We start from the raw sequence: 17587 nt of genomic DNA on the forward strand, positions 1-17587 counted from the left end.
ATGACTGCATTCTAGGAAACTTCTATAAGATGACTCAAAGCAAAAAGCTACAGTCAAATAAAACAAATTCATACAAACAAAAATGTTGCTATGAAATCTTTTTAGGTTAATATTTCTTGTAGCTTTAGAACTGCTTTAAATTTATAAGCCAGAGTATGAAATAGACATCTGTTGAATAGTATTTGCTTTTTTCAAATTTACTGTATCAGAGCACTCTCATAATTACAAACAAGTAGTATATCCTCCCATTCCAGATCTTCACAGCTGCCCTACAATTTAAAAATTTTCCTAGGCCACCACTTTCAAGATTTGTCTGTCAACACTATTATCATCAATCAGTGCTCCCTAAGTATCCAAAAGCAATAGGACACCTAACTAGAGTTTAGAGAATCGGGCTGCATACTGGCATAATAAATAATAATCCGTATTTGTGAGTGATGACTGCTTGTACTTGTGAAAAGAAGCAACAACATATTTTAACAATGTAAGAAATTATGCAAGTTTCAATCTGGTAATAAATTGAAAACAATTAATGTTACCTACCAAAATGCTGCAGGATTTTGGCAGAGATATGGAGTATGGAAAAACACTTTTCTTGTTCCTTTCGCTTAATACATCAATTATTGAAGAATTAAAAAATTGCTTCAGGTATGATCGAAGAACTCTAAGGTCAAAGTAGTTATCTATGCGTCCTCCATAAATAGCATTTTCAAGCAAACCATGTACAAATTCCCACTGTACATCTTTGGAACCTATAATTTAAAAAAAAATTTTGTTTCATTTCTAAGATATTAGAAATTTTCTAAAAATATTCTAAAATATTAAACAAATTTCAGGCTCTAGCTATATTTATAGACTATAATAATACATACTTAAAGCATTTAAATTATTCCTTAAGGCTTGATATTAACATTAATGCTCATCAATATTAGGGCTTCCCTGGTAGCTCAGCTGGTAAAGAATCTGCCTGCAATGAGGGAGACCTGGGTTCAATTCCTGGGTTGGGAAGATCTCCTGGAGAAGGGACAGGCTACCCACTCCAGTATTCTTGGGCTTCCCGTGTGGCTCAGGTGGTAAAGAATCCACCTGCAATATGGGAGACCTGGGTTCGATCTCTGGGTTGGGAAGATCTTCTTGAGAAGGGAACATCAGCTGGAGAAGGAAATGGCTACCCACTCCAATATTCTGGTCTGGAGAATTCCATAGACTGTATAGTCCCCACAGTCGCAAGGAGTCGGACATGACTGAGCAACTTTCATTTTCCAGCCTTTAAATTAACATTAATGTTCATTAATATTATTAATATAATCATAGAGGACCAATTCCAGGAAGGGAGTTATCACCATAGATAAGTACAGTATGAACTAGATATGGTGGTCAGGAAGGAACCTGGCAAAGTCTTTCAAATTTCCTCTCTGTTTCCCACTGTCTTTGCATAACCCAGCGATTTCCTTCCAAACATTTGCTTTTTTGCATCTCCACATAAACTGCCTTCCTCCTTTTGAAGGCTAAAGCCACTATCCCCACTTCACTACTTTTTTGTCTTTAGTTGAAGATGGTATTAAGAGCTTCAGCCATTATAGCAGGTTACTTAGTTTTCTTGATCTCTCACATATAAACACATTATTAATATCTTTTTTTGTTTATTTGTTGTGCTGTGCTTACTCACTCAGTCATGTCTGACTCTCTGCAACCCCATGGACAGTAGCCCACCAGGCTTCTCTGTCCATGGGATTCTCCAGGCAAGAATACTGGAGTGGTCTGTCATGCCCTTCTCCAGGGGATCTTCCCAACCCAGGGATCAAATCTGCATTACAGGCAGATTCTTTACCACCTGAGCCACCATCTTCCCTTATTAATTCATTTTATGTCAATGTAATTCTTTGACCAGCCAGAAGAACCTAAAAGGGTAGAGGAAAATTTCTTCCTCCATGACAGCAGTAAATGCAGAAAAACTATTTTAATCTACCTACTTAAGATCACTGATAGTATTACTAGCTTAGTTCTATTTCATTACTATAAAATTCAATGAACTTTTCCCCATTTTTACATTTAATTCTCCAGATGTGGAAGTCCCTTAATATCAGGAAATTTTGTAACTATAAGAGTATATAGCAAAGACTTTTATCATGAGATTCAATGTAATTTTAAAGCATCTTACTTTTACAATAATTTCATTGGTATAATATATATATATAAATCATATGATGTTATTAATTAATCCATCATAAGCTGGAAACATAATGATAAACAAATCATTCACTTTCTCTATGCTTTGGTTTCCTCATCTTAAAAGGGTACTAATAATATATGCCTCATAGTGATGTAATAAAAATAAATAAATGTTCAAAAGCCTTTTGGAAAATTACCAAGTTTCTAAGCAAGATAAAATACTAGTAAATATCCTCAAAAATATGTTTTAAAATAAACTTTAAAACAACTCAAGTAATAAAATTAACTGCCCCTTAGCACAAAATGGGGAAATGCTGCATCATGTGTAGAAAAGAATGAGGGAGATGCTTCCAGAATGCTGGTAACATTCTATTTATTGATTTTGGACTAGTTACAAAGGTTCACTTTTTGAAAATCTATTGAATTGTACATTAATGTGTACTTTTCTGATGTATAATTCAAAAAAATTTAAATAAGCAAGAAAATCACCTGGAATACTATTTGGCATTAACTAACAACGGGGAACAAATAAATTAATATCCTATCTACTGCTAATACATACATGACAGAAATACATTATACCTGACAGAAGACATAGATTCTCAGAATGGCATACTATATAGCATTGAGAATAAATGGACTATAATTGATATGTAACCATATGGATGAATCTCTCAAATACAACATTAGCTGAAAGAATCTAAATATTAAAGAGTACATGATGTATGATTTCAATTTTATAAAAACAGGCAAACCTAGTCTATATAGGAAGGTATTGGTTTTATCACAGGAATAAGGGTGAGGGAACTTGGAGAACAGTAGTGACTGAAAGGCAGCATTAGAGTATAATCTGAAGTATTGGTAATGTTCTGTTTCTTGATTAGACACTCTCACCTCTTTTATTCAAAATAGCTTAGAAATTCATAGCCACAGAAAAGAGAGAAGAAAAAGAAATAAAAGGAATTCAAATTGGAAAGGATGAAGTAAAACTGTTGCTGCTTCCACATTACATTCTATACATATAAAATCCTAAAGGTGCCACCAGAAAACTACTAGAGCTCATCAGTAAGATTAGTAAAGTTGCAGAATAAAAAATTAATATATAGAAATCTGTTGCACTTCTATAAAATAACAACAAAATATCAGAAAGAGAAATTAAGGAAATAACCCCATGTACTATCACATTAAAAAGTATGTAATACCTAGGAATACACCTACCAAAGGAGGTGAAAGACCCATACTCTGAAGATACAAATGAAAGAAACTGAAGACAGCATAAACAGAAGGAAAGATATCCTGTATCCTTACATTGTAAGAATCTATATTGTTAAAATGACCATACTACCCAAAGCAATCTATGGTCTCAATGCAATACCTATCAAATTACCATTGGCATTTTTCACAGAACTGGAACAAAAACAAAATGTTTAACTATGGAAACACAAAAGATCCTGAATAGACAAAGCAACCTTGAGAAAGAAGAATGGAGCTGGAGGGATCAAATGCCCTGACTTCAGACTATGCTACAAAGCTACAGTAGTCAAAACAGTGTGGTACTGGCCCCACAACAGACACCTAGATCAACAGATCAGAAAAAAAGCCGAAGAGCAAATCCACACACCAAGGGCCAATTAATCTACAACAAAAGAAGCCAAAAATATACAATGGAGAAAAGACAGTCTTCAATAAGTGGTGCTGGGAAAAATGGACAGCTATATGTAAAAGAATGAAATTGGAACATATCCTACCATGAAATACAAAAATAAGCTAAATATGGATTAAAGACTTAAATGTGAGACTGGATATTATAAAACTCCTAGAGGAAAACATAGGCAGGATATTCTTTGACATAAATCATAGCAATATTGTTTTGGACTTGTCTCCTAAAGAAAAATGAGTAAAAATGAAAAAGTGAGAATTAAACTTAAAAGTTTTTTACAACAAAGAAAACCATCAACAAAAACAAAAAGATAACGTATGGAATGGTAAAAAATATTGGCAAACAATGAGACCACCAGGGGATTAACTTCCAAAATATACAAATAGCATTTTGTATACAAAATATACAAATATAATTCAATATAAAAAAAAACAAAACCCAACCAAAAAAACAGATAGAAAACCTAAATAGACATTTCTCCAAAGAAGACATACAGATGGCCAACAGGCACATGAAAAGATACTCAATATGCTAATTATTAGGAAAATGCACATGAAAACTACAATGAGGTCATAATGGCCATCATTAAAAAGTCTAAAAACAATAAATTTTAGACTGTGTGGAGACAAGGGAAGCCTCTAGCACTGTTGGTGGGAATGTAAATTTATACAACCACTATGGAGAACAGTAAGGAAGTTCCCTAAAAAAACTAAAAATAGCGTTACCATATGATCCTGCAATCCCACTCCTGGGCATATATTCAGGGAAGATGAAAACTCTAATTAAAAAAGAAACTTGTAATCAACCTTCATACAGCACTATTTACAATAGCCAAGACATGGAAACAACCTAAGTGCCCATCAAAAGATGAATGGATAAGGAGGAAATGGTATATGTGTAAATATATATATACCTATCTATCTATCTATATATATATATATACACACATATATCTATATATACACATGCTCACGTGCGCGTGCACCCACACACACACAGAGTAGAATACTACTCGGCCATAAAAAAGGATAAAATAATACCATTTGCAGCATATAGATGGACCTATAAATTATCATAGTAATTCAGAAGAGAAAACAAACAAAAAAATATTGTAAGATATCGTTTATATCACTTTGCCAACAAAGGTGTGTCTAGTCAAGGCTATGGTTTTTCCAGTAGTCATGTATGGATGTGACAGCTGGACCATAAAGAAAGCTGAGTGCCGAAGAATTGATGCTTTTGAACTGTGGTGTTAAAGACTCTTGAGAGTCCCTTGGACTGCAAGGAGATCCAACCAGTCCATTCTGAAGGAGATCAGCCCTGGGATTTCTTTGGAAGGAATGATGCTAAAGCTGAAACTCCAGTACTTTGGCCACCTCATGCGAAGAGTTGACTCATTGGAAAAGACTCTGATGCTGGGAGGGATTGGGGGCAGGAGGAGAAGGGGACGACAGAGGATGAGATGGCTGGATGGCATCACTGACTCGATGGATGTGAGTCCCAGTGAACTCCAGGAGTTGGTAATGGACAGGGAGGCCTGGCGTGCTGCAATTCATGGGGTCGCAAAGAGTCGGACACAACTGAGCGACTGATCTGATCTGATATAGCACCAGGAACTATATTCGATATCTTGCCATAATCTCTATAGAAAACAATCTTAAAAAGAACAGACACACACACACACACATATATATGTACAACAGAATCACTTTTCTGTACACATGAAACACAGTAAACCAACTATACTTCAATAAAATTAAAACAAAAAGAAGAAAACTTCAAAAAAATGGGATTGGCCACATGCTAGATGTCTATCCTTATCTTTTTGTGGAAAACAAGTTACATAATAAATTCTCATGCCATTAATTTAACAAACAATAACAGTGCCTATTACCATGGGATATGCCCTGCTGCAGGTGTTAAGGAGATAAAGAGTAAAAAACATAGTCAGAGACCTTGCTTAATATAGATTAAACTCTAGTTTAAAGAGAGGAACAAAATTTTAAAAATAAATGAATAAATAAAGCACATCTAATGTATTAAAACAATAAAGCAGAACAAGGGAATAGAGAACAACTAGATTACTTTAGATTTGGCGATAATAAAAACTTTTCTGAAGAGGACACCTCTAAGCCAAGATGTGAATGAGAAAAAGGAGAAAACTACATAAAGGTCTGGAAGAAGAGTGTTTCAGACAAAAGGAAGGATACCTATCAAAACCTTCAGGTAGGAACAAGCCTGGTTTGTTCAGGGAACAGAAAGAAGATAAATGTGGCTCTAGGCTGTAAAAGGAAATTGTCTGCTTTACTTTACTTTTGGCCTCCCTGGTGGCTCAGCTAGTAAAGAACCAACCTGCAACACGGGAGACCTGGGTTCAATCCCTGGGTTGGGAAGATCCCCTTGGAGAAGGGAAAGGCTACTCACTCCAGTATTCTGGGCTGGAGAATACTATGGACTATATAGTCCATGGGGTCACAAAGAGTCGCACACAACTGAGCGACTTTCACTTTCACTTTACTTTTCTAAAAAATAAATTTGGTTACTCTGTGGAGAATTTTTGAAAGAAGCTATTGCTTGAACCACCAAGGCACTGATGAAATTGAAAAAACTGAACCGAATCTTGATGTGATTTGGACATGAAGGGGACAGAAACTGCCAAAGCACTGGATGTCTGACGATTAGAAAAAGAGAAGAATCCAGGGTGACTGATGGGTTTTGAAGCTGAACAACGACATGGATGGTGGTACCACTTACTGGAATGGGGTAGACTCAGGGAAAAGTAGTTTGGCAAGGCTGCAGGGTGGGAGGGAGAGACAAGAATCTAGAGTTCTGTTTGGGATGGCTTTAAGCTACATACTCTTCTCAAGTACATAATTCTTCTACACTCTGGTGTCCCCTTGAGTTGGCCCTGAACAGTGACACTCAGGGATTGGACCAGTCCTGTCTTCAGGAGGCAGCAAGCTAGGTGGTCTCAAGGGATCTTATTATATGGTTTTGTTTGCAGTCCTATTTTAGTCTATTATTTGTACCTTTATTCCTGAGTTTACTTAATCAAACAATTATGATTCTACAGATTCTTAGTCTACCATACTCCTGAATTTTAATAGCTCCTTTGAAAATTATTAATAATTCAGTTATGAATAATTCAGTAAAAGCCTGAAACTGCTGAAGGCCACAAAGTAAAGACAAGGTCTTATTCTAGCTTTCTGCTTCTTGGGAGCTACAGATCAACCAGAAATCTAACAGAGTATATCAAAGCCAATGACCACAATCGATAATATAAAAACTTTCACAAGCATAGAATTCAGAGCACAAAATAAAAAGCAAGTTTTATAATAGGAAGTCAAGTCACTCTTGAAAAAAACATATTTTTGATAAGACCTCAAGCTTTTTCATTGACACCAGATATCAAAGTTTTCATCATGAGAACTTACCATCAAAGAGTCTGTCAATAATGTTGTACCCAGCTCGAAGATCTGATAAAGAAAACTCATAAAACTTGGTCCAACCCTATCAAAACAAATTTTAAAATGTTAAAGAACTATAAGCAGTATTCAAAGATATATATGCATGTATAACTGTCCTTACAATCTTAAAAAGAATATTCAATATAAGCTAAAAGAAAAAATACAGTCCCTGAGAATTAATAAAAATACTAAGATAATACAGCTAAACTTTATTAAATATTACATAAGATATATAAATTTATGTAGCATTTTTGAAGGACATCCAAAAAATGGTGAAGAGTTGGTGTCTTGGGAGTATAAACTGAGTAGCAGGGGATAAGGAAGGAGGAGACTAAATTTTAATTTGGAAGCATTTTCATTGCTTTTAAATTTATACTATGTATCACAATAAAAAATGAATTCTAGCTTTGTTTTTAAAATGTAAGTTTTGTTTTCTCAATAAAAGGTATCACTAGTTTTCATGTATCCATCAGGATTAATTGGTACAATTGTCACAGAAACTAGGGGAAAAGGCTTTAGAGGAAGGTAAGCCTGGCTACTTGCAAACTCTACAGCTTTTTAGGTATGATTCCTTCAGCAAGTTAATCATCATTGAAATTCAATGTCCCACACCTTTGTAAAATGAAAATAATAAGCATACCCTTTGATAAGTATCATACATAACTGTATGAAACAACACGCTGCTGTTATTATTTACTCTTCCACTGGTCTGATAGGCACTGGGTTAAACACTTCTAAACACCCATTTATTTCATTTAATCCTTACAATGAAGGTAGATATGATCACTGTACAGTCAAGGGAACTGTTGCTAATCAGGAGTTAAAGTAATTTACTGAAGCAAGGAAATTCTAGAGTCTGGACTCAAACTGCAGAACCCTTGTTCTTATTTTGACACGTAACTGAAATATAGATAAAGGCTCAAAGGTGGGCAGATGAGGAGGGCAGTTTGGGGAAAGGGTATCCCAACAGAAGTAGACAAAGTTTAACAAAGAAGACAGGAAAAGTTTAAAGATGGAAGAGGAACGAAATTTGGGGCTAAGATAGGCATTTGGCGAGAAAGTGAGAGCATGGTGCCAGGTAGGACTGCCATAGCAATGAAAGAACGTGGTCTATTGACAGTTTAACAAAAAAAGCCAGAGGCTATAGTGAGAATACTCAACGGATTTAAAGACCATAAAGAAGTCTCGTGTGACTGAGGCATAGAATACAAATGGGACGTGTAGGGAGGCTATGGATAAAACACCAAATCAAGAATAACTCCCATGTTTCTAACTTAAGTAAACAGATATTAATGCCTATTATTGAGCAGTCTATACTGAAGAAAAAACAGGTATGAGAATTCAGTTTCTGAACACTGAGATGACTGTGAGAATTTAACCATAAAAATAATACCTTAACAATGATGGCTTATGATGGTACACACATCGTTCTCAACACTTTAATTCAAAACGATGTGAACTAGATAGCTATATACAGTCCAGAAGATTAACAGAAAAGATGGAATTAGAGATAAACATTTATAAACCATGGGGCCTCCCTGGTGGCTCAGATGGTAAAGAATCTGCCTGCAGTCCCAGGTTCAATTCCTGGGTCAGGAAGACCCCCTAGAGAACAGAATGGCTACCCACTCCAGTATTGTTGCCTGGAGAATTCCATGGACAGGGGAGCCTGGCAGGCTGCAGTACATATGGTCACAAACAGTCAGACATGACCAAGTGATTAACACTTCACAAATCATGAATCAAATTAAGACATAATATTTAGCTACTTATACTAAATTGTAAAAATATTCTAATAAAAAACGTTCACCGTAGAATATATCCAAGACATGTTCCTACTTACCTGTGGAATGTAATTTCTTCTTTCTTGGCATGCAGCATGAAACCATGCAAAACTGAAGAGAGCATGAGCTCGATGTACATTATCTTTTTTGCTAATTTGCTCAGGAGTCCAAGATTCATAAGTACGCATTAAATTCTTCTTTAAACCAGGAGGTGACTAGAGAAAAAATAATGAATTTATTGTTTAAAACCTTACAAATAAATCAGTATTTAACATATTTAAAAACATATTTTAATGAAGAAATTTTTCATCATTACCAAGATTAATAAACTATTTTAATTTAATAACTATTTTAATGTTAACTTCAAAATGTATAAATACAAGTTTTAAAATCCTTACACCTAATAGCCCATCTCAAAATTCCCACATAATTTTTAAATTAAAAAAACCTACATAACCAAATTGGTTCCAAATACTGTCACTCTGCTTATTTAATTTATATGCAGAGTACATCATGCAAAATGCCAGGCTGGATGAAGCACAAGTGGAATCAAGATTGATAGGAGAAACATCAACAACCTCAGATATGCGGATGACACCACCCTTATGGCAGAAAGTGAAGAGGAACTAAAGAGCCTCTTGATGAAAGTGAAAGAGGAGAGAGAAAAAGTTGGCTTAAAACTCAACATTCAAAAAACTAAGATCATGGCATCTGGTCCCATCACTTTGTGGCAAATAGATGGGGAAACAATGGAAACCATGACAGACTTTATTTTCTTGGGCTCCAAAATCACTGCAGATGGTGACTGCAGCCATGAAATTAAAAGATGCTTGCTCCTTGGAAGAAAAGCTATGACCAGTCTAGACAGCATATTAAAAAGCAGAGACATTTCTTTGCCAACAAAGGTCTGTCTATGGTTCTTATTGAAAAAAAAAAAACAAAGCTATGGTTTTTCCAGTGGTCATGTATGGATGAGAGAGTTGGGCCATAAAAGAAAACTGAGCACCAAAGAATTAATGCTTTTGAACTGTGCTGTTGAAGAAGACTCTTGAGAGTCCCTTGGACTGCAAGGAGATCTAACCAGTCCATCCTAAAGCAAACAGTCCTGACTATTCATTGGAAAGACTGATGCTGAAGCTGGAATTCCAATACTTTGGCCACCTGATCTGAAGTGCTAACTCATTGGAAAACAGATGGTTGGATGGCATCATCAACTTGATGGACATGAGTCTGTGCAAGCTCCTGGAGTTGGTGATGGACAGGGAAGCCTGGCATGCTGCAGTCCATGGGGTCGCAAAGTCAGACATGACTGAGCAACTGAACTGACTGACATAACCAGCAATATTCAAAATAACCAAATAAGTTTTATATGACTACTAAAGTATTTTACTGAAACATTCATTTACATTACAAATATGATACTGATTATTAAAAGGCAGGAGTTTTATAGTTCAATATGTCAGTTCTTTCTCTCCAGTACTATTTAAAATTCCAGGAGGATTTCAAATTACTCTTTACAATATCAACTAATCTTCCTTGAATATTAGTCCACTTTACTAAGTGCTTATTACCTGACCTTGCTAGGTTTATAACACAAACTGAAACCCAGGAACTGAAATTGTACATTAGACAAATACTACTCAAAAAACACTTGTCCACATGTCCAGAATCCATTTATACTATATTGTTAAATTATAAAAATCAAAGAAGAAAAATTATGAATTCTTGGAAAAAGAACAAAATAAACCCATTTCAAAAATTAGCTTGTTTTAAAAGTAAATTTTCATTGCATTTTTTCTTAAATAAAAACTTTAAATTAAAAGAAAAAAATACCCAAGTATTTTTACTAAGTACATTTTCAAATGTACACTTTTAAAATGAAAATGTTTTGTTTATGAAACAGTTTCTAAAAATTCTCATAGAATAGACCATATTTCCTGAGCACTAAGGGAACTGAACAATCACTTACGGTTTTTAAAGCCCTATACTAAAGATTATGCAAAATGAATAAACCATATACAATTTCAGAGAAAAATCATACACAAATAAAAACTATCAGAAAAATGACAAAATGTAAATGGCAACCCACTCCAGTATTCTTGCTTGGAGAATTCCATGGACAGAGGAGCCTGGTGGGCTCCATAGGGCAAAGTTAAGTCCATAGGGTCACAAAGAGTCGGACACGACTGAGCAACTAAACAAAACACCAGTATGGCAAATTATAAGATAAATTAAAATATATACTCAACTGAAAATTCACAGGCTTAAAATAACTGAAATTATTTCAAGTTAATATAAATAAATTAAGCATTCCACATAAGAAATTAGAAATAACAGAAGCCAATACAAATCTATGGAAAATATAAGGAAAAAAAAGCAGGAAATTCAGTGATTAGAAAATAATAAGAAGAAGTAAATCAGTAAGTATGACATTGATTATTTGTAATAAATTTTAAAACAACTCATCAAAAAGATTAAAGATAATAAAATGAATATTTAGCAATTTTTAAATACAATAATATATGTGTACACATATATGCACATATACAGTAATAATTTTGAACACAGTGAACTATACTATTTCTGTGAATAATTAAAATCTTTTATACTGATTTAAGAAATACAAAAAAAATTCACCAATAATTTAAATGAAACTGAAAATCTTCATAAAATAAAAAAGGATACTGAAAGAGGCTGTACAGTAAGTTAAAAGGGACCTCTGATATACTGCATGCATGCATGCTAAGCAGCTTCACTCATGTCCATCTCTGTTTGACCCTATGGACTGTAGCCTGCCAGGCTCCTCTGTCCATGGGATTCTCCAGGCAAGAATATTGATATGGCTTGCCATGCCCTCCTCCAGGAAATCTTCCTGACCCAGGGGTTGAACCCATGACTCGAGTCTCCTGCATTGGCAGGCAGGTTCTTTACCACTAGCGCCATCTGGGAAGACCTGATACATTAACTCTTCATTTACTGAAATATTACTGCATTCTTCCTACGTGACAGGTGTTATATAAGTTTAAAAAAAAAAAAAAAGGCAAGAAAAACATAGCCCTTGCCTTTATGGCTTGCACAATACAGTTCTTCAATATAGTTCAGTAGAAATCATTGTTTCTTATCAGACATTATAATTGACATTCATTCAATTAACATATTTTCAAGTATGAAATCATTTTTGCATTCTCTGGATTCTTAGCCTTTTTCCTCCCTACATGAGACTGAATGCCTTCAGGTGAAAAACAGAAGTAGTGATATAAAATAGCAAGTAGTTATAAATACTAACAAGACATTTTCACTTGAAAAGAGATTATATTCTACAAATTGAGAGAAGATGCAAGTAGAACGTTTCAAACCAGTTTTTTTTAAGTTTTAATTCAGTTTATTATTTTATTTATGATTTTTACCAGTTACATCATACCATTACTAACACATATAATTTTGGATATATCATGTTTGGGGGGGATCTGTCAAAACATGTTAGAAGGATGGATGGATGGAAGGAAGGAAGGAAGCAAGAAAAACAGAAGGAGACAGAGACTGAAAATCCAACTTATATATTTTTCAAAAAGCAAATGATATGAAAAATAGATACCCAAGTACAAAAGAATGAAGCTGGACCCTTTACATCAAATACAAAAATTAACTCAAAATAGATTTAAGACCTAAACCTAAGACCTAAACCTAAAATTTCTACAAGAAAACACAGAGAAAAGGCTTCATAACACTGGATTTGGCAATGACTTTTTCTGGGATGTGCCATGAAAAGCACAGGTAACAAAAGCAAAAACAGACAAATGGGACTATATCAAACTTAAAAATATCTATGCAGCAAAGAAAATAACACAATCAAAAGGAAGCCCTATGGAATGAAAGAAAATATTTTTAAGCTGTATAAGCGATAAGGGTTTAATATGCAGAAAACCTAAGAAACTCGTAAAACAACAATAAAAAAAAATCCAATTAAAGACGGGCAAAGAATTGACTAGACATTTCTCCAAAGCAGATATACAAATAGCTAACAAGCATATACAAAGATGTTCAATAGCATTAAATTGCATAGAAATATAAATCAAAACCATAGTGAGTTATTACCTCACAATATTAGGATGGCCCCAATAAAAAAATAAAAACAGCAAATAACAAATGTTGGTAAGGATGCAGAGACATTACGTGCTCTTGGTGGGAATGTTAAATGGCACACCACAAGGAAACAGTATGGATGTCCCTCAAAAAATTAAAAACAGGATTACCATATGATCCAGAAACACTTCTGGGTATCTAAATGTTTGTGGATGAATGGCTAAGAAAATGTAGCACACACATACAATGGGATATTATTCAGCCTTAAATGAGAAGGAAATCCTGTCATATGCTGCAACATGGATGAATCTTGAAGACACTATGCCAAGTAAAATAAGCCAGTTACAAGATAAATACTGCATGGTTCCACCTACATGAGTTATCTAAAGTAGTCAAACTAATAGAAACAGAAACAGAACGGTTGGTGGCTGCGAGGGTGGAGCAGGAGCAAACAGGGAGTTGCTCTTCAGGAGATACAGGGTCAGTTTTGTGAGATGAAAAAATTCTAGAGACAAGGTACATATGGTTAACACTACTGAACTGTACACTTGTAAATGGTTAAGACAGTAAACTTTATATTATGTCTTTTACTACAACAAAAAACACAACATTAAATAATATTTAAAAGAAAGATGTAAAAGCATTGTTATAAATGTTGTATTAGAAGTTTTTGAATGTTTTGTATAGTAGACAGTTGTCTATAGGACTTCAGAAGGCTTGCAAAGGTTACTGCACTTACACAACTAGTGACTCATTTTAAATCTTCATACCTCGTATGTTATCTTCAAACTGGACTGTAATAAAATTGGAGTAAAGCCGGGATGAACTTCCGCAGTGAGCCAAAGACGAAAGGTATCTTTAGGTTGAAGAGTATTCAATTCCTTGTTTAAAAAAACAAGAATAAAATTCTACTTAAATACACACACAAATTTCCATTTTATAAATAAATATACTATTAATAAGTAAGTATCTTAACTAAATCTTTCTGTGACATTCTGATATGTTTCTTAATGTTCTGATTATATTCCCTTTAAATTTTTATCTTGTCTGTTACTGCTGCTGCTGCTGCTAAGTCACTTCAGTCGTGTCTGCTCTGTGCGACCCCACAGACGGAAGCCCACCAGGCTCCGCTGTCCCTGGGATTCTCCAGGCAAGAACACTGGAGTGGGTTGCCATTTTCTTCTCCAGTGCATGAAAGTGAAAAGTGAAAGGGAAGTTGCTCAGTCATGTCCAACCCTTAGCGACCCCATGGACTACAGCCTACCAGGTTCCTCCATCCATGGGATTTTCCAGCCAAGAGTACTAGAGTGGGGAGCCATTGCCTTCTCCGTGTCTGTTACTAGCTCAGTGTAACAGGTAAGAACTTGGATCTAGAACTGAGCGAACTAGATTGAAATCCAAATTCTGCCACTTACTTGCTGTGTGACTTTGGGGGATTCTTTGATTTACACTGTCTAAACAAGGATAATAACAGTACCTACCCTCATAGGATAGTGTAAAATACTTAAAGTAGTGCCCAACACAGAGTAAATACAAAATAAATATTAGTTGTGATCACTATGCCTGAACGACAAGCCATCTTCAGGCCTTCAAGTCCTTACTGCTTCCATTCACACTTCCACAAAGATACATAATGATATCAATTCCTTTCCAATACAATTTTTAGTATACCCTATTGCCTATAATACTCAAAATTCAGCATTCAAATTCACTCAAATTCTTCGGCCCGAGCTGTATGCTTTAGTCACTTATTCAAATATTTGTCTCTCTGTCTTTATTCCTCAGATTGTTTCTGCCTGTTGGGTGAATTTAAAAATAACCTGTAATTTATATCCATACAATTCATCCAAACTTCCCAAAAGAATAGCAAAACATTTAAAGTAATTTTTTTTAACTTTTATAATATAATCTATCCTATATATGTTGCAAAAACTTATGGAGCTCAATACAAGGAAACTGAACAACCCAATGAAAAAGTGGAAGAACTAAACAAACATTTCTCCAAAGAAAACATACAGATAGCCAACAAACACATGAAAAGATGCTTAATATCGCTCATTATTAGAGAAATTCAAATCAAAACTACAATGAGGTATCACCTCACATCACTTAGAATGGACATCATCAAAAAAATCTAAAAAATAAATACTGGAAAGGGTGTGGAAAAAAAGGCAATGCTTTTGCACTGCTGGTGGGAATGTAAATTTATACAGTCACTATGAATTTTAAGGAATCTCCATCATATTTTTCTCCATAGGGTAAACTACCATATGACCTGGCAATTCCACTAGCGTGCATACACCCTGAGTAAACCATAATTGAAAAAGACACATCTACACCAATGTTCACTGAAGCACTATTTACACTCACTAGGACATGGAAGCAACCCAGATGCCCACTGGCAGATGAATGGATAAACAAGTTGTGGTACATATACACAATGGAATACTATTCAGCCGTAAAAAAGGAATGCAACTGAGTCAGTTCCAGTGAGTTGGCTGAATCTAGAGCCTATTATACAGAGTGAAGAAAGAGAAAAACAAATTTTGTATATTAACACATATACACAGAATCTATAAAAATGGTACTGATGAACCTATTTGCAGGGCAGGAATAGAGATGCAGACATAGAGAAGAGACTTTGGACCTAGCAGGGGAAGGAGAGGGTGGGACAAACTGACAGAGTACCACTGTCATAGATACACTGCTGCTGCTGCTAAGTTGCTTCAGTCGTGTCCGACTCTGTGCAACACCAGAGAGGGCAGCCCACCAGGCTCCCCGATCCCTGGGATTCTCCAGGCAAGAACACTGGAGTGGATTGCCATTTCCTTCTCCAATGCATGAAACTGAAAAGTGAAAGTGAAGTCACTCAGTCGTGTCCGACTCCTAGCGACCCCATGGACTGCAGCCCACCAGGCTCCTCCTACCACTACCACTGTGTAAAACAGCCGGCTAGTGGGAAGCTGCTGCATACACAGGGAGCTCAATCTAGTGCTCTGTAACAATCAAGAGGGGTGGGATGGGTCACGGGTGTGGGGAGAGGTTCAGGGGGAGGGGACTTGTGTGGACTTGTGCCTGATTCATGTTGTTGTATGGCAGAAGCCAACAACAATATTGTAAAACAATAACTCTCCAATTAAAAATAAATGAAAAACAAAACAAAACCAGAAACAAACTCACAGACAAAGAATCAGACCTGTGGTTGCCAAGGGGGAAGGGAGAAAGAGAGAGACGGATGGGGACTTTGGGGCCAGTGGATGCAAACTACTGTATTTAGAATGGATAAATAACAAGGGCCTACCATATAGCACAGGCAACTGTATCTAATCTCCCAGGATAAACCATAATGGAATGTATGCATGTACAACTGACTCACTCTGCTGTACAGCAGAAATTAGCACATGTGGATAAAAACCAATGCAATACTGTAAAGCAATTATCCTTCAATTAAAAATAAAGTTTTAAAAATAAATTAGCACCACACTGTAAATCAACTATACTCCAGTTTTTTTACTTGTCTGCAGAATAAAAAAAGTTCCAATTAAGATTTGCTTCCAAAATTACAACTGCAATTGTATTTTACATAGATTAATAGCTATCAAGCTATTATTTGGAACAGAAAGCAGGATTCAAGTATTCACAAGTCTTCCTTATATCTTTTAAAACATGTATCATTCATCACACATGAATTCTGTATTTTATACATTAGTGTTACAGAAACCTGTAGGAATTACTTGAATATTTATATATACCTTCCTTTGACTATAAATAATGAGTCATCACGGTCTATCACTTCATTCACTCAATCATTAACTCATTCATCAAAGATTTATTTAATCTACCTATTTAACTACCTATTTTATCGAAATACACATTTTACATAATTTAGGTAGCTTTTAACTACCTATTTTATATAGTTGCCCATTTATTTTCAACACATTATACAAATTTTCAACATTATAACTAGGCTACAGCCTCCCACTCTGTTCTGCTTGGCTCTATTCCTCCTGCCAGATTAATTGATCAATTAATTAATTATTAACTCCCCTGCTAACAAGCTCCTTTGATTCTGTGTTCTAGGACAAAAATTCTAAACACTTGTGCAGTATTTCCAGGGTATTCCATAACCTCGCCCCTTCCTAGCCATCTAACTCTATTGCCCCACAGCACTCTGCTTGGCCTTTCAGTACAGTTAAGGACATCTCCATTCTTTGTACTAGGAAGCCACACTCTTGCTGTTATGTTTCTACTTGTGCTGCTAGAATCAACCACAAACTTTCTCCCCCTACATTCAGCTAAATCCCATATGGCCATCAAGAAACATCTTGTCTTAGGAGTCATCTCTAACTACCCAAGACCATATTCATCTTTCTTTAAAAAGTCCTAGACTTAATTCCAGGTTTACATTTAAAAGCGATCCA

At 35.3% G+C, this 17587-nt stretch overlaps 1 protein-coding gene across 2 annotated transcripts in view; it reads right to left on the bottom strand.

The window, feature by feature from the left end:
- Positions 1-17587, bottom strand: part of DYNC2H1 (dynein cytoplasmic 2 heavy chain 1) — a 397795-nt gene that overhangs the window by 149253 nt on the left and 230955 nt on the right. For both annotated transcript variants that reach the window (XM_070803297.1, XM_019975614.2), the window contains 4 exons: positions 13937-14047; positions 9143-9298; positions 7267-7342; positions 544-752 (listed from right to left, as the gene is read on the bottom strand). In XM_070803297.1, the coding sequence (XP_070659398.1) occupies positions 544-752; positions 7267-7342; positions 9143-9298; positions 13937-14047 (552 nt within the window). The remainder of the gene's footprint in view (positions 1-543; positions 753-7266; positions 7343-9142; positions 9299-13936; positions 14048-17587) is intronic.

The sequence above is a fragment of the Bos indicus genome, chromosome 15 (genome assembly GCF_029378745.1).
Source record: "Bos indicus isolate NIAB-ARS_2022 breed Sahiwal x Tharparkar chromosome 15, NIAB-ARS_B.indTharparkar_mat_pri_1.0, whole genome shotgun sequence".
In the NCBI taxonomy this organism is placed as follows: Eukaryota; Metazoa; Chordata; class Mammalia; order Artiodactyla; family Bovidae; genus Bos; species Bos indicus.